The 21,989-nt window shown below is 51.9% G+C and overlaps 1 protein-coding gene across 4 annotated transcripts in view; it reads right to left on the reverse strand.

Moving 5' to 3' along the window:
• The window catches only part of RPTOR (regulatory associated protein of MTOR complex 1), a 102,230-nt gene that overhangs the window by 11,322 nt on the left and 68,919 nt on the right, over positions 1-21,989 (reverse strand). The window contains exons 21-30 of one of the 4 annotated variants that reach the window (XM_027691600.1): positions 18,407-18,525; positions 18,000-18,068; positions 14,394-14,497; positions 14,113-14,296; positions 13,163-13,273; positions 8,511-8,616; positions 6,306-6,420; positions 5,535-5,659; positions 4,174-4,278; positions 1,173-1,220 (exon numbers count right to left, since the gene is read on the reverse strand). In XM_027691600.1, coding sequence (XP_027547401.1) covers positions 1,173-1,220; positions 4,174-4,278; positions 5,535-5,659; positions 6,306-6,420; positions 8,511-8,616; positions 13,163-13,273; positions 14,113-14,296; positions 14,394-14,497; positions 18,000-18,068; positions 18,407-18,525 — 1,086 coding nt within the window. The remainder of the gene's footprint in view (positions 1-1,172; positions 1,221-4,173; positions 4,279-5,534; positions 5,660-6,305; positions 6,421-8,510; positions 8,617-13,162; positions 13,274-14,112; positions 14,297-14,393; positions 14,498-17,999; positions 18,069-18,406; positions 18,526-21,989) is intronic. The other 3 variants (XM_027691601.1, XM_027691602.1, XM_027691603.1) reach the window with 3 other exon arrangements.

Consider the following 21,989-nt stretch of genomic DNA (forward strand, 5'->3'; position numbering starts at 1 on the left):
CTCCAACTGCTGCCTGCCCCGGAATCCCCTCCAACTGCTGCCTGCCCACAATCCCCTCCAACTGATGCCTGCCCCGGAATCCCCTCCAACTGCTGCCTGCCCGCCTCACCGAGCGGGCAATTCCCTGCAGCCAAGTCCTGCTAATTTTAGCCTTTGCTGGTGGATTTGGGAGTGAAGTGCAGGGCAGGCACTCACAGCAACACAGCAGCCCCTCTGCTAACTCCTGCCCCGCCAGAGAGATGTGCTAAACTGGAGCTAACGAGCTCTGAATCACCCCCTGCCACCAGAGCCTCGGTGATTAATCAGTGCAGACACAGCCAGCTCTCATCAGTCAGCAAATATTAATAATTGATGAACATCCTGAAGTGACGGTGTCACCACGAACAGCCAGGGACACTCGGCCCTGCACACCCCCAGGACACCCTGACACATCACCATCTGTTCCCCCCAAGCCCTTGGCAGCTGTGGGAGAAGGGGGGATCAGGATCCAGAGTCTCAGAGACCCTGCACAGCCTTCCACTATCCCAGATTGCTCCAGGCCCTGTCCAACCTGGCCTTGGACACTTCCAGGGTCGGGGCAGCCACAGCTTCTCTGGGCAACCTGTGCCAGGTCCTCCCCACCCTCACAGCCAAGGATTCCTTCCACAGATCTAACCTAAATTTCCCCTCTTTCCTGTTTGGTATATCCTTGCCAGAAGTCCCATACTCTGAGGCTCCTGGAGGGAAAGATTCATCAGCATCTCCTTTTCCCATGATCTTTACAGCTAAAGTGTGTCATAAATAAACCCACAGTAGCTTTATGGTGGTTCCCCTTTGGAACCTGTCACTCCAACCCTTTTGTCCAGGGATGCTTTGAAACCTTCCTGGAAAAGAGAGACTTGAACATCCCACCCACACCTCCTCTGGCTGCAGGGAGCTCAGAGAGTCTGACATGGAGATTCCCTTCTCCCAGCAGTGGCTGTGCCTGCCCAGGGAGTTCCCTGCATTCCTCACGGCTGTCACGGACACAGACACAAGCCAAGGGATGGGAGAGGTGGAAGCAAAGCTTCCCAGGAACCACAGGGACCCAGCAGTCATTCAAACCACACCAAAAAACCCAACCAACCACCCCAAAGGTGGCCAAGGAGCTCCTCCCACCCACCTGAGCACAGGAACAGGAAAGCAGCACTCACCTCCCTGCTTACTTCTGTCAAGATAGATTGAAACCCTTCGGGCCAGACCTGTGAGGAGACAGGGAGGAGGGGTTGGAGCTCAGGGTGAGTCAGGTCAGCCAGAGCGAAAATAATCTTAAAAAAGGATTAGAAAAAGCAATTCAAATTAAAGATCCTGAAAGAGAAGCAGCAGCACCCAGAGCAGCACATGCCTCCATCCAAGGGCGGGCACTCGTTCCAGCACAGCATTCCCGGGAAGCCACCAGCCTGTGGTGTGGAGAGAGGGCTCCGGCTGCCTGACAGCAGCACAGAGCTGACAGAGCTCCTGGAACAAGGAGAACATCCCCTGCCTCAGCTGCTCCCAGTTCTGGAGTACGTTGGGAAGTGCCAGATGGATCCGTGCAAACCCACAGGAGCACAGAGGATGGATCCCTGCAAACCCATGGGAGCAGAGAGGATGGATCCATGCAAACCCATGGAAGCACAGAGGATGGATCCCTGCAAACCCACGGGAGCACAGAGGATGGATCCATGCAAACCCATGGGAGCACAGAGGATGGATCCATGCAAACCCATGGAAGCACAGAGGATGGATCCCTGCAAACCCACGGGAGCACAGAGGATGGATCCATGCAAACCCACAGGAGCAGAGCACGGGGCTCTGTGAATCCCAGAATGGTTTGGGTTAGAAGAAACACCTTAAGGGCCATCCAGTCCCACCCCCTGCCATGGCAGGGACACCTTCCACTAGCCCAGGTTGCTCCAAGCCCCGTCCAGCCTGGCCTTGGACACTTCCAGGGACGGGGCAGCCACAGCTTCTCTGGGCAACCTGTGCCAGGGCCTCACCACCCTCTCCTGCACAGGGAGCTCCAGGTGCTCAGGAAGGGACCAGGCCAAGTCCTTGAGAAGTGATATCCTGGTTCCCTTTGCTGGCTGGAGAGGGAAAACACCACAGGGATCTGCAGGGAGCACATGAGGGATGGTTGATGACTGTGAACCAGCCGGTCCCACTTCTGCATTTTTCCAAATTCCAGAACTGAGCTGTTTTCAAGGACAAGGCCTTTCTGACTGTGGAGCTGTGGTTTGTTCCCTCTGTCACAGAGACCCCCCAGATGTGGCAGATCTGTTCAGGTTGCTGTATGAGAACACACTCACACCAGGCCACGGGTCCCTGTGCTGCTCCCCAGCCTGCAAACACTCTTTTCTAGACAAACTGCCAGAATCCCCAAAGTCTCCTGCTGAGAAAGCACAGCTCCAGAGACCATCAGGTCTGTGTTCCTCCTACACTGCTCAACAGAGGCATATTCCTCTTGCCTTTTGGAAGTGGGAAAATGGCCCAGGAAAGTCATGTTCTGGTTGTTCTCAAGAGCAAGTCAGAGATGAGTGTGGCATTATGACACAGGGGAAATGCTGGGAGAGGAGGGAAGGAAATCAATAGTGGGAGCAAACAAATTCCTGTAAAACTCCTGAGCTCTGCAGCTTCAAAGATGCATCTTCAGTTTTATTTGCCAGTGCTGGACCACAACTATGGTCTTGGCACCAGATGACTGTGAAGAGCCTCATTTCCACGGGGACTTGCTCCACATAGCTCTTTTGAAGTGGTACATTTATTTCTCTCTCCACAAAGAGATCTGTCCTTCTCTTCTGCCAAACCCGCTGCGAAGGTGGAAGGCAAAGAAAACAGGCCCCAGACTGCTTCAATCCACGAGGGAAAGGAACAGGCAAAAACCCTCCTGGTTCTGGCAAAGGCAACCACCCAACTCTCCAGCTCACTCAGCTCTGAGCCTGTTCTGTAGTGTCAGGACAATCCTTTTGGGGGGTAAACCCTGGGTAGGGTGAGGGACAATCAGCACAGGCAAAGTGCACGTGGAAAAGAAGGCAGGAAAATGGGATGGGGCTGAGGGAGCTCAGTGGGCAGCTGTCACCACCCTCCCTGAACACCAGGAGAGCTGACAGTCAGGGCAGTCTGGGGGAATTCCCAGCACCAAGATGCAAGATCCTGAATCCAGGGATGGGAAACATTAACCAAAGTGCAGGAAAGCTGGTGTTGGCAAACAAATACAGAGTGACACTGCAAAGGGCATCTTGTGATGGATCTTGGACCCGTTCTGCCCAAGCAGAGCCAGGCCTTTCCCTCCCAGTGCAGCCCCACTGTGTCCCTCCTGCTCTTGCTGACACCTCTAAAGGGCAGGTTGGGACCACAGCGATTTGCACAGCGGGCTCTGAACTTTCAGCAGCTCCTAATCAGCTCTGAGCACGTCCCTCAGCGAGGCAGAGCCTGGACTCACCTCAAACACAGCTCCTCTTCCCTGAGACAAACTGTGAGGAGTTAAGGGAAACATAACAGACAGGAGCTCACCCAGGCAGCACCAGGAAAATCCAATGAATAGCTAAAAGAGCTGTGTCAGGCTCCTGGGACGAACCACATCAGCTCAGAAATGAGAATTGTCAGCTTTTAAGGTCAGGATGAATGATGATGGTCATCTCAGCTGACCTCCCGCACAGCACGGGCCAGGGAGCCTCATCCAGCAGTTCCTCCATCAATCCCACAAAGTGCTGATTGAACTACAGCACACACAGGAAAACCTGAAGCCTTGATTAAAAATATTCAAGTGACAGAGAATTGCCATTAGAGCATCAGCACATGACAAGGTCTGGGACGGACGGAATGTCCACCTCCTGTCATGCCCTAAAACCTCCTGTAACACCCCAAAACTGACTTCAGGGTTACTGATTTTCTGGCTTCACCCTACATGTGGCTGGATGCCAGTATTCCTTTTTTACACCCTTTTCTACCCAACTTTTATACCATTCCAAGCAGGCCAGTGTCTCACTGTGCTGCCCTTCTGCACGTCCCAGATTTAGACTGCACGTTCCTTTGCCACCTCCTGCCCCACAATGAACAGCGAAGAACAAGTGCCAAAGTTGGAGCTCGGGCCCAAGGAGGTCACAGGTGCCACATGCAAAGCTGTACAAAGGCTGGTTTTTACCTTCCCCCCCAGAGAACTCAGTGGGGACCCACCTCGTGTGGTTGGCAGCATGTCCGACAGCCCCTGCCAGGCCGTCACCATCTCGGGGTTCTTCTCCAGGTCTGCAAAGTTCTTCCACACCCTGATGGCACCATCGTCTTGGGGAGCACAGGGGGAGAGAACACAAAGCAAGGTCACTGCTGATGCAGCTCTCACAGTTTCTTGTGCATGGGGAAGAAGAGAAGCAAACCTGCAGTCGCACAGGCTCCAAAACTCAAGAGCGTCACTTGAACTTAATTATTTTTGTTAGAGTTGTTTTTCCTCTCTAATCACACATCCGTGAAACCTAAAGCTTTGTTCTACTGGAACTGTTCTGGAAGAGCTTTTCTTCTTCCCTTGAATAACACCTGACATTACATGTCTCTCCATTTCCCTCAATCATTCATTTTCTCCAGGATTCATCTCTGTCCTCCTCGCTATTGGTGCCGAGAGCTACATAAGTACCCACTCAACACAAAACAGCCCCACAGAAGCAGCTGAACCAAAGCCCAGCCCATCAGCAGCAAATCTTTCAAGAACATTGTGTATTTTTTCAATTTTCTCCCCATCTGTGAAACTTTTGTGCTAAGAATCAATAAATTGAAAGGAAAACGTCCTAAAGGCCCTCTCAGCTCCTCTTCCACCTCCCTTAATTACACCCAACCTGCACAGTTCAGTGGGAAGTTGGAGAAGCTGTTGAAAACACTCCTACTGACAGGTTTGGAATGGTTCCTTGGGAGAGGAGCTGATCTGACTCACAGCTTTACAGACCAGAGAATGGGGCAGAGCTCTTCATGCAATCCCACATGATGCAACGGGGTCTTCTGGAGAACTGCTGAGGTGAGGGATGGACCAGAGAGAAACTCAGAACTACCCGAAAAGTTCAGTGCTTAAGCTGAGCCTCGCCTGCTCTACACTGAAAACAGCACAGGAAACAGAATTTGAGAGCTTAAATTTTGGCTGCTGCACGATTTCAGCTCAGGACAACAGCTTTAAGGAACTAAAATCCCCTTTACCCAGGTGTTCTACAGGGGGAGGTGACCCTGCCCTTGCAATGACAGGTAAAGATTCAGAATGAGGTGACAAATAAAGCTGGGACTGGGAATGGAACACTCCAAGTGTTTGACTCGTCAGTCCTTTGAAAATCTTTCCAGCACCTAGTTAAGAGATTTCAGGACTGCCAGAAACATCCTTCAGGTTTGATCCTGGAATTGGCCTCAGCTGAGACCAGGCAGGTGAGTGCAGGGGAGGGAAGGTCAGGCTGGGACAAATCCATGGAGGGGAGACCACGATGTCCAGGACAGCTCATCCAGACTGGAATTCTGCAAAGGCCCCCCCAGTCCTGCCCTCACACGTGGGAAAATGTGTTCTCTACCTGTGGCAGTGAGCAGCAGGGAGCAGTCCTGGCCATTCAGGTACTCCATCGCTGTGATCCGGGTGTACCGAGGGTTCCCGTTGTGGAAATAGTCCAGCTTCTCCCCTTTCTCCCAGTCCCAAAAACTGTGGGAGGAAAAAATAGCAAGATAGCAAGTCAGTTCTCAGTGAGAACTATAAAGAGATGTACACATTATCCAATTATATCTCATGGATACCAGCTCAATTTGGATTTCTCCTTTGGAATTTGGCATCATTTTACTAACAACGTATCATAGAATCATGAAATGGTTTGGGTTGGAAGGGACCTTAAAGCTCATCCCCTTCCACCCCCTGCCATGGCAGGGACACCTTCCACTAGCCCAAGTTGCTCCAAGCCCTGTCCAACCTGGCCTTGGACACTTCCAGGGATCCAGGGGCAGCCACAGCTTCTCTGGGCAACCTGTGCCAGGGCCTCCCCACCCTCCCAGGGGAGAATTTAAACACCTCAACCTTCTGTGAAGGACACAGGGCAGAGTCCCTAAGTGCTGTAACCCTGCCAGGATCCTCCCACAGCCCCAGCTCAGCACCTCGGGGACAGGAGGACTTGGGGACAGGAGGACTCGGGGACAGAAGGACTCGGGGACAGAAGGACTCGGGGCCTGAGCTCTGGGAGGTTCTGCCCCATGTCCCCACCCTGAGAGGGAGGGATGGCCATGGGGGAAAGGGGCAGGGAAAAGGAGGAATACTTGTGGCACCTGTGGTGACCCCCCTGTGCCCCCCATCCCCTCACCAGATGCTGTCCTTGTCAGCCACGGCGATGCAGGGAGTGAAGGGGTGGAACTTCACCACCGAGGGCACCCCCGGGTTCCTGTTGAGGAAGATCTGATCGTCCAGCCGGGAAATCCCTGCGGGGACAGGAGGGAGCACAGCTCAGCCTGGGAATGACCCAGGGACAGGAGGGAGCACAGCTCAGCCAGGGAATGACCCAGGGACAGGAGGCAGCACAGCTCAGCCAGGGAATGGCCCAGGGACAGGAGGAGCACAGCTCAGCCAGGGAATGGCCCAGGGACAGGAGGGAGCACAGCTCAGCCCTGGGAACATCCCACCTGAGGGAGGGGGCTTGGACCACCCCGGCTTCCCAGAGCCACGTGTCCCACTCCCCCCCTCCTCCTGCCCCCAGTTCTCACCAGCAGACCCCCAGCACTCCCCTCCTGCCCCCAGTTCTCACCAGCAGACCCCCAGCACTCCCCTCCTTCAAGGAGCCTCCCAGACCCCCATCCCCGACAGCCCCGACTCCCCCACACCGACTGTGTCACGACTTAAGGCACAAACTAAAATCCCTGGTGACAAGTCAGGGGGTCCTTCACGTTGGCAACCAAAGAGAACAAGCACAACCAAGGCCAGGGAAACACCAGATTGCACCGAGAGAAAAACCAATGCTATTTCTTCAAAATATAAAAAATGAAAATGCTTTTTTTCCAACTTAAAATACAGCATTTCACTGTAGCTTGTGGATTATTTATTTAAGCTTCCATTTAATTTCTTTTAAATTTTAGGTTAATTTGCAAATGAAAAATGTATTTTCTGTGGAGACCTTAAAACGATGGGTGAAGACTTTTCCCATCTTGTCTTCAGAGCAGTTTCCTGTTCACAAACAGTGTTGGGACCCCTGACACTGCTATTTTTTGGCACACTACGAATTCATCACACAAACCCCTAAGCCCAGGAGACATCTATTCAGCTCGAGTTTGTTTTAGAATGCATCCATTTAATCTAATTTTCATTAAAAGCTTGTAAGTCTATTTTAATTCTTTTTAATATTTCACATTTTCATTATTTTTTTAATGAATAGTGGCATTTTAGTCACTCAGGTCAAGCAACCAAATATGAACACTGCCTAGAAAGAGATTTAATTTCTCCAGGCAAGCATGAAAAATCCCCTTCTTTGTATTCCAACAGATCTCCCAGGCCATCTCCTGGGCTCCAGGTTCATTCCTGTTTCTCTGGTTGATGATATTCTGCAGTTTCCCGACAGGAAGCTCCACATGGCACTGAAGGGAGCTCAGGAACCTCCTGACGAGGAGGCTGAGCCCTGGGCACTTTAGGATTTCCAGCTCCATGTGCCTCCACGAGCATCCCCAGGGAGGAGCAGCCTCCACCACACGGTCCTGCCCCAGGAATGCCACTGGAAAGATGCCAGGAGCTCCTGTAAATGCAGCTCCCCAGCCTCTGCTGCTCAGGGCACACGAGAAGCAGGGATAATTTAGGGATGCAAATTCCTCGGAAAGCTTCATTAGGTTCCACCTTATTCAAATCAGTTCCTGTGCTAAGAGAATTCCGGCCCAGAAGCTGCCTTGGAGAGTCCTAAACAAACACAGGTTTCTGGAGAGCTCACACGAACCTGAGGCACAGTGGAAGCAGCACACACAAAGCCATACACACAAATACTCAAAATATAATGGGATATAAGGAGTAAATGATCATTTACAGAGCTCAGCAGAGCAGAGAACGTGAGAGACATCACCGAGGTCCTTCCTGGGCATGGGGGGACGTGTCCAGCAGCTCCAGGGCTGCTCTGCCATGGCTGTGCCTGTCCCACATCAAACACTGAGCTCTGCAGCTCTAAGGGTTGTCCTACAGCATTCCACCTTCTCCCTGGGGGAGTCCCTGCTCTGGGGCTCCCACACTGCTCAGCCAGCCTGGAGCTGCTCTGGCTGAGATGGAGCCGTGTGTTCAACGGGCAGGGCACACAGTGGGCACTTCAGGGGTCACTTCCCTGCTGTGGTGAACAAACCCAGCAGCTGAGAACAGAAAGGGGGGCGACCATCAGTGACACACCTGCAGCAGCATCACCTCACCTGCACCAGGAGGGAACGGGCACCGTTCCAGGGTGAGGGGCAGCACAGGATCACCCCTAATTGGGGGCATCACTAATTGGGGGCATCACTAATCGGGGGTTTACAGTTCAGTGTCCTGAACAAGGGAAACCACTCACCCTTCTGGATGATCTTCTGGGCCTGCTTCCTGACCCGGGCGTTGCGCAGGAACCGCCACTCCCTCTCCTTGCGGATCTGGCTCTCCAGGTCGTGCTCCTCAGGGATCTGTCAGGAGAGGAATAAATACACAAAACAAACCAACAATGACCATCACAACTCCAGGAATGAGCTGACTGATCCCACAGTCCCTGTGACTCCCGTCCCCTCCGAACACAGCAGGTCTGACCTCAGCACAATCCAGATTTCTCTGTTTAACACTCCTCAGCTGAAAAGCATCTCGTAGCAACCCTGAGATCAAAGGGGGAACACAGCTCTGCTCCAGCCAGCTCAGAACCCACTGAAATCCTTCTTCCCCTGCTAATCAAGGACTGCAGGCCCAGGAGGTCACAGCTCATTCCCAAATCCCCGGGATGCTCAGGGTCCCACCACCATTTACCAGGAACAGCCTGTTTTGGTTCCTCGCACTGGAACACGATCCCCCCGTGTCACCTGGCTTTGATTACACACAAAACTCCCCCAGAAACTGGAGATCAGCTCTGGAGCAGCCACAGCCACTGTGAGCTATTTGATGATCTTTATTCACGCTCCACAGCTCCAGGTTTTGGCACTCCATGGCTTCCCTGCAAAACCTGTGCTCCGGGCAGAAGGCCAGGTCGGGATTGGGCAGCTCCTGCCCAGGATGGGAGAGGTCCCAGTGCTGCTCCCACCTCGGGTATCCCCACCCTTAGTCAGAGCACAGGATCAAAAGGAGTAACACATGATCTTATCCCCAAACATGACAGGAGCTACATAAGAGGTGTAGCATTTTTAATGCTTAAAACGTTGTCCAAGACCAGTAACCCCCCTGCTCTGGAGCCATTCCTGGATCAGTGAAGGGGCTGAGGTCCAGGACTCTGATCCAGCTTCTTTTGATGCTGGCTGTTCCAAAGGAGTAACTCCTGGAGCAGGGAGACAAAGTCCTTCCACTCCTTCCCTGTGCCTCACAAACACACTTTTTCCCTGGATAAGAAAGTACTTAAATCATCTGTCACTATTATATACACTGCCTTCCAAACACACTATACTTTGGAAAACACTATTAGAGCTGAATTTCTGCTTCTTTAAAACAAATAAAAAATAACAAGCCCGCCCTCCACCTTTCCTCCTGGCAAAAAAAAAAAAAGCACTTCTATTTCAGTATAACACCTATTAGAAAGGCAATGACAAACGACCCATAATGTAAAGCAATAAACAAACCTGAGCTAAAATACATCAAAGGAATTTGAGAGTGGAGAGATGACACCTACACCTTAATGAAAATCCAGCTTCTCTGGGAATAAATTAAAGTAAGCCCTAAAAGGCCAAGGAAGAGCCCTTGGACCACCACTGCAGTGAGTCAGAGCCCACAGGAAAGCAGCATCCTGGCCCCCCGTGCCCACCCACGGGCAGGGCTGGGCTGTGGGATCACCCTGCCAGCTTCCCCCAGGCACAAACCAGGGACACCTGAACCCTCCCACCTCGCAGGGCACTTGAAAATCAGCCAAGTTTTCCTTCTCTAACACTGCACCTCTCCCTCATGCCGTGGCAGTGGGTGCCAGGAGGGCAGCAGGGAGGATTTGGCAGCGGCGGATCCAGTTTTCCCCGTGAACATTCCCGCAGCAGTTGCAGGGAGCTCACTCCTCTCCCTGGGCTCTGAACAGCAGCCAAAGGCACCAGCGCTGCAGCTCGGGCAGGCATTTATCAGGAAGGATTCCTTATGTAATTCTCACCTTCCAGGATCCTTCCCAGCTCCTGCCTGCATGTTCTGCCAGTCCTGGAAACAACAGATGCCGGCTCCCGCGCTCCCTGCCTCAGGACTTCCTGACAGCTGGCACCCAGGCTTGCCAGGGCCGCCTGTGGCTCCCAGAACAGCCCCGTGCCACGGGGGGATGGCAGGGAGAGGAAAGGCTTTTGCAGAGCTCAGAGCTGGGGCAGGGGGATCTGCTCTCCCTGGCACACGGGCGATTTGCGGCGCGGGGTTTTCTCCCCCCGTTTGTTTGATTTGATAATCGATAAATCAAAACGGGGATGATGGTTTGAAACGGAGCCCGTGATTTACACTGGAAATTAATCCCTCAATCTTTCCAGTGAAAGCATTCTCAGGGCAAGGTCTATGAAGCAAAACTAAATTCATAAATTAAATATGACTAAGATGCACTCACAGTCATTTATGTTTATTCATTACAGGAACAGTTGTCTTGTCTTTCCCTGTTTAAGAAGGCAGGCAGCAGCTCCAAATGAACGGGTGGAATTAAGCATCAATGCCATCTTTTTCCACCAGTACTTGGTAGACTTTACTCTTTGCCTTTTTGATGAGGCTGAAGCTCCCAAAAGGCAGCACCAGGGCTGTTCCTGTCGCTGCAGGAACGGGGACTGAAGGAGCAGAGACTCCATGGAAACTCAGGCAGCACCCAAGCTGTCAGCCCTGCTTGGCTTCCAACCAAGAAACCTCAGAGAAAGTTCTCCTAAGGGGATTTCTTCCTGTCCCTTGCACACACACCAGCCACTCTTAACTCCGAAGTTATGTGTAATTCCCTGTTAGGATGGGATAACACTCCAGTTTTCCAGCAGAAACCACCTCCTTGGCCTTTTAAAGATGCTTTGCAAAAGTAACAGGGAAATAATTCTCTTCCTCGTTTTATTAGAAAATACAGATTTGGTTTTGCTCACTGGCACCTGTGGGATGCTCGGGGTGCAGCTGCAGCACCTCCAATCTCCTGGGAGACACGGAGCACTCCGGGACTCCAGGAAACCCTGGATTTCCATGACTCCCCCTCCCTGGCTCCTATGAATTAGTACAGGAATGCTCCATACTTTTTACTGCTTCCCCTAAAGTAATTTTGTCTATTTTATGGACATGAATTAGCAGTAAACCCACCCCCCCCAGAGCTCCCCATGCACCCACTGCCCCTGCCCGTGCCTGGCTGCCTGCTGTGATTTATTTTATTAATAAAGACCCTTCTTCTCTGGGAAGAGCTTTCCTTAAAGAGCAGACAAATGTTTTCAATAAGAACAAAGAGCTCAAACATCATCTCCCTCCTCCTGTGCTCTTGTCTGGACTTGAATCAAGACACCAAAACTCATCTTGATGAGAGAAAGCCCTGGCTAAAGCTGACCAGGCAGCCCAGCCCCACAGGCCAGATGTGTCCTGATGAATTATTCTGCTGGTGAGATCAGGAGAAAGGGAATTTCACAGCAGCTGAGGAAGTGTCAGGCAATCACTTCACCAGCTACTGCTTCCTCCTGGTGATTCCCTATGGAAATCAAGAACCTGCCATGCAACTACTGTTCTGATATCCTAAACTTGGGCAATCACCTCCCCCCAGACACTTCAGTGTGCCTGAAGAGTGGGGATGGATGGCTCGGTGGCAACTCCTGGATGAGACAGTACTTAAAATGCACAATTTCCTCATAATTAAGATTTAAATATCAGTGGTTGGATACAAACATCCGTTGTGGAAGTGGCACTAATGCAGGCTGGGCATTCTCCTTCCCAGCAACCCCTCCAAGAAATGGAGCTGAAAGCCCTGACACAGTTTGGGCTCCCAGGGCACCTGGAGGTTTGCTTTAATGAGGGAGATTTGCTGCTTATTTTGTACTTAAACCTGAAACCTGAGCTTTGGCTAAAACATTCTGGGAATTCAACAGCTAAAACATTCTGGGAATTTAACAGCTTCTCCTTCCAGTCACTGATGATCTTTGCCCATCTCTCAAGAGCCCAGGTTTGGGTTTTTCCTAGAACAAGCCTTCAGTTTATCGTTCACTTCGTGCAAAGACAACTAAGTTACACAAAGAGCTCACTCCCCAGAAGATCTGGGTGCAGATTTGTCATTACCATCCTTATTCTTTGCCATAACACAAGTGCTTTTATTTTTATAAACTTTAAAACCCAACAGTGAGGCTCCCCAAGTTTCCTCCAAGAATTCCTGTGGATGCCCAGCCACACTCACTTTCTGCTCTTTAAGTTAAAGGTGTTTCTGGGATCAGAGCACAGCTCTGAAATCCTGCTCGAGGACAGAGTGAAGCCACAGGTTCCTGCTGTCCCTGGGATGCTGTGACCTCCCCCCAGGGCAGCAGCCTCCCTCCACCATTGCTCTGCCTCTTTTAGCATCCCCACAGCCTGGAAATTCAGCTGGAATGTCAGAAAGAAAACAGCATCTCTCCTTCTCCAGCCTCTCACAGCCCTTTCTGGAAGAAAGGACCTTCCTTACTCCATTTATTTATATTTAAAAAATCTATTAATTTTAACTATAATGCAATTTCCAGTATATAGAGAAGCACAACATTTCAAATGAAACAACTCTGCAATGCAACCAGGCAAAACTGGTGGATCTGGACCACAGAACCTCTCCTCACTCTTACATTCTTTGTTGATCGTGCTCCCATGGGGTGCAGGGCTTTTCCTCTGGGCTCTGTCCCTGGTCACACCCCACTGCCCCAACCTCACTCTTCTGCTCCCTCTTATTTCCTCTTCCCTCTCATTTCCAAGCACAGTGGTCCCACAGCTCCCAGAGCAGCACGATGTGGGTAAATCCACCCCTTTCCCTCCCCAGACTGGAGGAGGATCAGGGCAGGCAGGAGCCCAGCAGTCCTGGGAGGGCTGGGAGAGCCCCCCCAGGGGATCAGGGTTTACCTTCATCACGGGCTGGGCGAAGTACTTGGCGCTCCAGTCGCAGAATCCCGTCTGCACCGAGGCCGAGATGAAACTCTTGTGCCCCACGGCGTCGTCGGCATCGTCGGCCGTCTGCCAGGAGAGAGCAGGGTGTCAGCACCCCAGGGACACCCACACTGCCCTCAGCCAGGCAGCAAAACCCCAAACACATCGCCCAGGACACGAAATCTGTGCACCCAACTCTGGGATCGCTCCTCACAGCCCCCCCTTGGCAAGCTGCACAGACACCAGGCTGCTGCAGGGATCGGGGCTGTGTCACCCTGTGGCACCACAGTGAGGGCCCAGCAGGGGTTTCCTCAGTGCCCCAAGCACCTGGAGCAGTGAGGGTGACTCAGGATCCAGCCCAGCAGACACAGCTGCACTCCCAGGGCACACACGGAGCAGTGTCTGTCACACAGCACGGGACACCCACACAGGACAGGGAAAAGCTCCATTCTCTCAGGTTTCAGCCATTTTTTCATAAATATGATCCAGGCTGGTGCTGCCAAACCCCCGAGGAGGGAAGGTGCTCCTGCTGAGGCTGCAGCACTTCCTTCCTGGGATCACACAGGACAATTTCCCCCGTCTCTGCTCTGCTGAGGCTGGAGAGCAGCCTCTGAGGGTCGTGGATCTGACTCTGGGTTATCACTCAGACAGACAAATGTTCACGGAAGAATAAGCAATTGACTCTGATTAAACACATTTCTTAGTGGCAGAAGTGAATAATGCCCTATCAAAAGCTATAAAACACAATTTATCCTGAAGAAAAAAAAAATTAATCAATTTTTATTTGGTTGGTTAGAGGAAGCCAATCTGGATTAGCAGCAGCTGGAAGCAAACGAGGGACAGACAGAAATAAACCCCAACGAACAGAATGTGTGACAAACCCCAGCAGGGGGAAGCAGTCAGACCCCACAGGGGAGGCTCCTCACCTGCTCTGGCCCTTTGTCGAACATTTTCCTGGTCCTGGGGAACTGGTGGGAGTGGGGGGTGTACTGGACCCCCACGTTGCCCACGTTGGCAGGACGCACGGACGCCATGTCCCGGCTCACGGGCTGCTTGGTCACGTCGTTGGTCAGGCTGGAGCTGCTCGTGCTCGTGGTCGGGGGGGACCCTCTGAAGGTCACAAAAAGAGGGGAAGGATTTAGGCTTCGTTGGGCACCCAGCGGAGTTACCTGGGCTGGGCAGGGAGAGCTGATCCCCCTGGACTTACCCCACTTGGTGGATGTGCATCCCCTTGTTGGTGGGGCTGGCGGGGGCCGACTGGGTGAGCGAGGAGGTGTCCAGGATGCGCTGGGGGCGAGCGTTGACCGTGGCCTGGAGAGAACACACGGAGCCCTGAACGGCCGGAGCACAGCCCCAGCTCACACCCACCCCACTGGGGCTGCAGGGACTGAGCTCTCTGCAGTGTTGGGGTTAAAACGTACATGGAAAAGCCCCTGTGCTGATCCCAACACGTGAGAGGATTTCACTACTTGTGTAGTCAGAAAACACTTACCAGAAAGTGCCCTCGTGCTGCCTGCATGGAAATGGCTCTGAGCAACACATCAGCCTTTCCCTGAGCCAGCTGCAGCCCAGGACCTGCACCAGCACCCCAAAAACCCGGGCAAGGGGACAGCCCAGGGTCTCCTCAGGTGCCACTGGGTCCTCTCAGCAGCCCAGGGCTCCCTGCAGCCCCCAGCCTTTCCCTCCCACCACTGAGCTCCCACCACGACCTCAAGTGACAACACGTGTTCTGAGCGTGGAGAAAAGGAGGTTCACTCCCTACAACTCCCTGGAAAGAGGCTGGAGCCAGGAGGGGGTCGGGCTCTGCTCCCAGGGAACAAGTGACAGGATGATGGGAAATGGCCTCAAGCTGTGCCAGGGGAGGTTTAGGCTGGATGTTGGGAAAATTCCTTCCCTGAAAGGGTTGTCCAGCCCTGGCACAGCTGCCTGGGGCAGTGCTGGAGTCTCCATCCCTGGAGGGATTTCAAAGCCATGTGGATGTGGCACTTGGGGACATGGGTGAGTGGTGGCCTTGGCACTGCTGGGGAAGGGTTGGACTCAATCTCAGAGGGCTTTTCCAACCTCAGTGATTCTGTGATTCTGTAATTCAGCCTCAAGCCCTTCATTAAAAACACCTGGATGGAGCAACCTGGGAGGAAGCAAACTTTCCTTTTAAGACTTTTTGATTTCAGAAAGCCTTTAGAGGCCACCACTGAACCCTGGGTCCTTTTTGTTTGTTTTGGTGCTCCAAAGAGCTTGTTTGGGCGCTTTCCAAAGCCCAGGCCGGGAAGGAGAGCTGCACCATTCCCATCTGCAGCATAAACATAAATCCCAGCCCAGCCGCAGTCTGGGTGAGAAGCAGCAGTGTCTGAAGAGCCCAGGGAATCAGGCAGCAGATTTCCTGCAGGAAGGCTGCACGCCTGGGCAGCCCACTCACCGTCTGCTCACACACAGCCCCATCCCCACAGCCCAGAGCCTGCAGACACAGAGCCACGGGCAGGGCTCTGCTAACAAACCCCAACAGGACGGGCTGGGCTGGTTTGAAAAGAAAAATCCCTGAGCCCCAGAACAGTTGGGGTTGGAAGGGACCTCTGGAGATCATCCACTCCAACCCCCCCTGCCAAGGCAGGGTCACCTCAAGCAGGTGACACAGGGACGCGTCCAGGTGGGTTTGAAATGTCTCTGGAGAGGAAGGGTAAGATGGGATATTGGAAATAAATCCTTCCCTGGGAGGGTGGGGAGGCCCTGGCACAGGTTGCCCAGAGAAGCTGTGGCTGCCCCATCCCTGGAAGTGTCCAAGGCCAGGTTGGACGGGGCTTGGAGCAACCTGGGCTGGTGGAAGGTGTCCCTGCCCATGGCAGGGGGTGGCACTGGATGAGTTTTAAGGTCCCTTCCAACTCAAACTATTCCATGGTTCTGTGATAAACATTTAGTTCCCTGCTACCATCCAGAGGAAGAAGTCCCTGGTTTGTTTGTCCAGGTGCTTCCCCTGGAGCTCCCCAGTTCCCAGTCAGGTCTCCCAGATCACAAAGTTCTGCTCAGCTGTGTCAATTAAGGAATCCTCACCTGTCTAAAATGAAACCTCTTCTTCCCCGAATTTTTAACTAATTACACCAACATATTAAACCCCTAGAACACTCAAGTGGTTTACTTCACCTGAAGCAGTATTCTTGTTGAAGCAAGAAAATCAGTTTTTGTTTGTATTCACTGATAAAATTCAACCCTTTGCACAGACTGGGGAGGACAGACCTGCCCCCGGCAGCGTCCAGGTGCTCCCTTCTCCATCCAACAAAGCTCCTTTAGCACCAAGGAAAGACCTCAGGATACAGTTAGCAAAGATTCAATTGTCACTAATTTGCATTAGAAACCAGAGAGCTCCTGCCTGAGCTCCCAGCACAGAGCCTGGAGCTCTGGCTGCGGGTCCTGCAGCTCCACTCACGGCAGGGCTGTGGCCAGAATGGAACCCATAAAGGCCAGACCATGACTGGGATCTGAGCCTGAAATCCCATTTTGGTGGGCAGTTAACAGGTTGTTTGGTCCTTGTTCTGATAAGAAAGCCTTGTTAGGAGGCAGCCAGGCCAGGTGGTCCTGGCCAAAGCAAAGCCCAGGGCACCGACACGCAGAGGAACCGCCGGGCAAGGTCCATGTTTAAACACTTTCCTCACGGATCTCATGGCTAAGGCAAAGAGAACAAATAAGTTTTGTTCACTGAAGCATCCCCAGATAAAAATCCCTGTAAACAGGAATGCTTCTTGTTTTCCAAACCCTTTGGAAGAGCTGTTGCCTTAGGAAGCAGGGACAGGCCAGCTGACGAGACACAGCGTGAGATGCACGAGACCCATCACCTGAGCTTTGGGACTCTGGGCAGCACCAACACAGTTTGGTCCAAACTGGTCAGAATCAACACAGAATTCACCCAATCAGTCACAACATTCCCTAGGGATATCACAACACAAGGATCACAATTCCTGCTGGCCCCAGCAGTCCCAGTGAGGCTGCAGGGCACAGCAGCACCAGTACTGGTATCAATCCATCTCTCCACTGGCCAGGGAGCAAATCCTGAAAAAATATTCAAGTGAGGAAAAGGAGATCTGGTTCCTCTTTATATCCCTTTTAAAAGTAGGAGTAATATTTCATTTTGCAAAGAGCCTTCCAAAATACAGAGCTGAAACTGTTTCATGCATCCAGAGCAGAGAGAGCGAAATCTTCCACGTTTTCCCTCCTTTCTTCCCCTCACTTTGGCATCTCCAGCCTGGCAGTCATTGGTTGTACTCCCATATCACCAGGGAAGGGCTCAGCTCGTTGCCCCCGCTGCCAAAATAATTCTCTCTCCCAAACCCAGCCCTGACTGCTCACTGACACTTCAAACAAATAAAAGTGTTCAAATAAGTAACTACCGTCCCCAGAGAAAATATGATTTCAAAGCAAGAAATCTCTAGGGCATTAAGATGGCAGTGCACAATGCTGGCATCTCTTACTGCAGCTTCAGCTCAGCAGCCCAGGGCTGAAGATCTGGGATTATTCTCTGGGAATGACCAGTAAGAGAGGTCACCTGGCATTGCAATGGCTCATGGTCTCGATGCTTCAGCCACCAGAAAGCAGGGGCAGACAGAGCTTTCTGTCCCCAGCCCGGGCCGGGGCAGGCAGATGGTGAGAAGATGTTCTGGGGTGGCCTGGTTTGGGTGGGGGTGGAGGTGCTGCCCCCTCCCCAGTGCCAGCAGCCTCCAGGGACATCTTGTCACCCTGGGAGGATGAGATGGGATGAGGATGGAGGTTTAGGCGCCCAGCCTGGGCTGGAGGTGAGGAGTGGCAGGGTGTCTGCATGCTGACTCACATGTACTAGTTCACCTGGGTTGGAGAGCCGTTGTGGCTTCAGTCTGCAGGCCAGTCCCACTTGCATTATCTAAATCAGTTTGCAAACGGATAATTTAATGAAGAATATTTAAAGGTTTATCCCAGGGACTGATCTAGACAAGTAGACTTCTAAACCAGACCTACTGTCAGAGGTCTGCACCTAATTTATACCCTAAAACAACCCCAGGCCCTCCCCCATTTATTCATTTTACCTGATCAAGAGTTCACAGGAGAGTTTATCATCTCGAAGCATTAAAAGCTCCTTCTGCAATAGGCAGAGCCCTCCAACAGACCCATCCAGGTCAGTCTGCCTAAGCCTTGCCTAAGCATGAACAAATCCACATACCAACAGCTGGCAGGCCCAGGTGAGCAGGGACAGGCACATACCTTGTAGGCAATGCTGTTGAGAACCTTCATGGCCAGGTCGGAGACGTCGGGATAGGGGTCGGCAGCCAAGTGAAGGAGCACCCTCCAAATTTGGGTATAAACACTGTTGAAACTCACACCTAAAATAGTAAAAAAACACAACAAACCCAAAGCCTTGTGCTGCAGCACATGACAATCCATCAGCTCCAACTCTTTGATCTGATGTGAGAAAATTCATTAGAACTCCAAACATCCCCAGTGACATCTCAATAAACATCAAGAGAGGAGCTCAAAAACACCCCACACGGGAATTTTGTCTCCCTTTTGCCTGTCTGTGAACTCTGCAAGGGCTTGTGAAATCAAAGCAGTAGAAAGCCAAAAAAAATTTAAGACTCCCTAAATCAGGTCCAGTCAAGCTGCTGCTTTTCCAGGCTCCTGAAGCAAATCACCTGGAAAGGCCAAGTGGATAATGTCTGGGTTTCCTGAGCTAAAATACTAAATGCTATAAACCCACTGCCTTACATTTTTGTGATTATTTTCATCTAATTGTTCAGGGGTTTGTGCATTCTACAAGTTTAAACCAAAGCTTTAGGAGCTGAGCCTTTGGGAAGCAGCGAGTCCAACTCAGTCCTTCCTATTGACATTTGTATCAATCCCTCCAATTTGTTATTTAATGAGCATATCTGCCATTTGGTATTACAGCAGAAGGGACTGACAGATTCAAAGTACAAATCAAATTAATAAGCATTTGTAACAACTGACAAAATTCTGTGAACATTTTATTTTGCTGCTTTTAGGCGAGTAGTTTGTTATTCTGTCTCCAAACCCTCCCGGTGTCTAATCATGCAACACCCCAGTTGGGAGTTGAGCCATTTGGACAATATTAAAGTGGTTGCACTAACAAAAAAAAGGAGCTAAAATAGAGATTTCAGATGAGTCACAATCAATGGTAAATGACAGATCAAGCTGTTACTGCTTTTCCTCTTGTGTTTCTGGAGGCATCTAAATATAAAGTTGGGAGGAAAGGGCTCCTTGGTCACCAAGCAGCTTCTGACCTGGCAGAGGTGCTAAACCTGATACTCAAAGCAGCAGAACAGATTGGGACAGACCAGTTCTGAGCTCTGGCTGAAGGCAGCTGCCCCTCAGATGCTGCTCTGCCTGACCAGGGGAACCCTCCTCTGTCAGGAAGTCCCCAGATGGTGAAAAATCACTCTGCAAAGGACCAAGGCAATACCCCAATAACCCAACTCCTCCCTCTCATTCCACCTGCAAAGGGTTTCTCTCTCAGCTGGAAACCAAAGGATGTTCCAAGTGATGTCTGCTTAAATTTTCACCTGGAAATGTCACAAGTGTCTGTGATGGGATCACTTGGACTGTGCTGCTCCTGTGCTGGGGGTGACCCACAAAGACTCCTCCAACTGACCCCAACCTTTCCAGAGCAGGTCAGGGACAGGGTCTGACAAATCAGAGAATCCCAGGCTGGTTTGGGTTGGAAGGGATCTTAGACTATCCCATTCCACCTCCTGCCATGGGCAGGGACACCTTCCACTGTCCCAGGTTGCTCCAAGCCCCGTCCAACCTGGCCTTGGACACTTCCAGGGATCCAGGGAAGCCACAGCTTCTCTGGGCAACCTGTGCCAGGGCCTCCCCACCCTCACAGGGGAGAATTTCTCCCCAATATCCCATCTAACCCTGCCCTGTGTCAATGGGAAGCCATTCCCTGTGTCCTGTCCCTCCAGACCCTCGTGCAAATTCCCCCTCCAGCTCTCTTGGAGCCCCTTTGGGCACTGGCAAGGCTGTAAAACACATAACAATGTAAATTGTTATCAGGCTGTAAATTGTAAAGGCTATAAATATATATTTATATAATACTGTAGAATATTTATATAATACTGTGAAATTGTAAAGGCTGTAAATATATTACAATGTTAAATCCTGGAAGCTTCTATTACCAGGGAAAGAAAAACTGGAGGGGGAAGGATAAAGAACAAGAGAGGGAGGGAGGCGAAGTGCTACAAGCTGTGGGAGGAAAGAAGCAGCAAGGCAGGTAAGGTCTGAGGTGTGCCCAGAGCTCTGCCTCCTACACTGGGCCTGTCAGGAGTTACATAAGGACCAGAGGGAAAACTGGATGCCTTGAATTCTTTAAAGCCCTTGAAAGAGAGTAAAAGGAAAGGGAGAGGAAGGGGGCACCCAGCAGAATTTCCAGGTCTCTGATAACCACCTCGTTCACGGAGAAAGAAACCCAATGACATTTTTTATACATCTAAGCATCATGAAAAAAAACCCAAATTTAAAGCAGAAACTGTGCTGGTGCAACTCCTCCTTCACCTGGCAGCCTTTGAGGAGAACACAGGGGATTTCTACAAAGGCATCTGGGGCTCAGGGCTGGTGCTGCAAGGGCTGGTCCCCCCCGATGCCACCTCCCCACATCAGTGCTGTTCCATGCATGGAGTGCCACCTCTGAAACAGCTCTGGGTGAAATCCTGAGCTCCGAGTCCCTGGGATAATGGGAACAGCAGAGGTGGCAGGAGGAACAGCAGCTTCATTCCACGTAATGGACTCAGGAGCACAAGCTAACCACGAGATGCAAACAAAGAGCCGAGCAGGAGATGGGTGTTAATCTGAGCAGACAGCTCTGTAATTAGTCACACTGACTGAAAGCCAGTTCAATGGACCTTGCAGTATGGATTTATGTTTACAAAATGATTCCTCTACGCCCAGAATGTCAAAAACAAATGGTCTGCCTTTCCCTTGACTTTGATTTTCCTTGCACACACACGGCTTGGTTCCATTCACCTGTGAGCCCCACACAGCCTGCCTGGGGCTGGGCCGGGGTCCTGCAGCTCCAAGGGGGCCACAAAGGATGCAAACCCGACTGCTAATGGCTTTATTTATCCTCTTTGATCTGCCAGGCTGGGACAGGGTTTCTTTCCAATCCCCTGTAAAAATCACTGCAGTGATTTCCAGCCCTGACCTCCAAGGAAGGGGCAGTTCCACGGAAAGGGCAGTTCCATGGAAGGGGCAGTTCCACGGAAGGGGCAGTTCCACTCCCTGCTGGCACCGCAGCAAAACCAGACCAATGGAGCCCCAGGGCTGCTGTTCACCCAGCCCACAGACAGCTCCTGGGGCAGGGAATGGAACCAGGGATGGGCACAGAGTGACAGGGAATGAACCTGCACACGGGGACAGGGGATGGGACCTTCAGAAGCAGGGAAACACGTCGGGCTGAACAGCCCTGGGGACTCAGGGACCTGAACAGCCCTGGGGACTCAGGACCTGCTTCCCAGCAGAGCCAACCCCACCTGCCCTGGCAACGTGCAGCCCACGAGTCTCCCCTCTTCCCACGAGGGACACAGAGGGACCCTGGGTGCAGAGGACACCCCAAGTCCCTGCTGATCTCTGAACTCAGACAAACGCTGCCTGTTCCCTGCAGCCACAGCAATCCAGCCCCCCCTGGGCTCTGCACGGGCTCCTGCACACCCCAAACCAGGGGAGTCCAACGGCAGAGCTGAGCTTTTAATGCTTCAGCACAAACCAGAACCAGCTCATTAGAAAGAAGCTCCCTCAGAGCAGGTACCCCCTGACCAGGGCTGATGTCACCCAC

This window comes from Neopelma chrysocephalum, unplaced genomic scaffold, assembly GCF_003984885.1.
Source record: "Neopelma chrysocephalum unplaced genomic scaffold, ASM398488v2 Primary Assembly neopelma1_84, whole genome shotgun sequence".
NCBI lineage: Eukaryota > Metazoa > Chordata > Aves > Passeriformes > Pipridae > Neopelma > Neopelma chrysocephalum.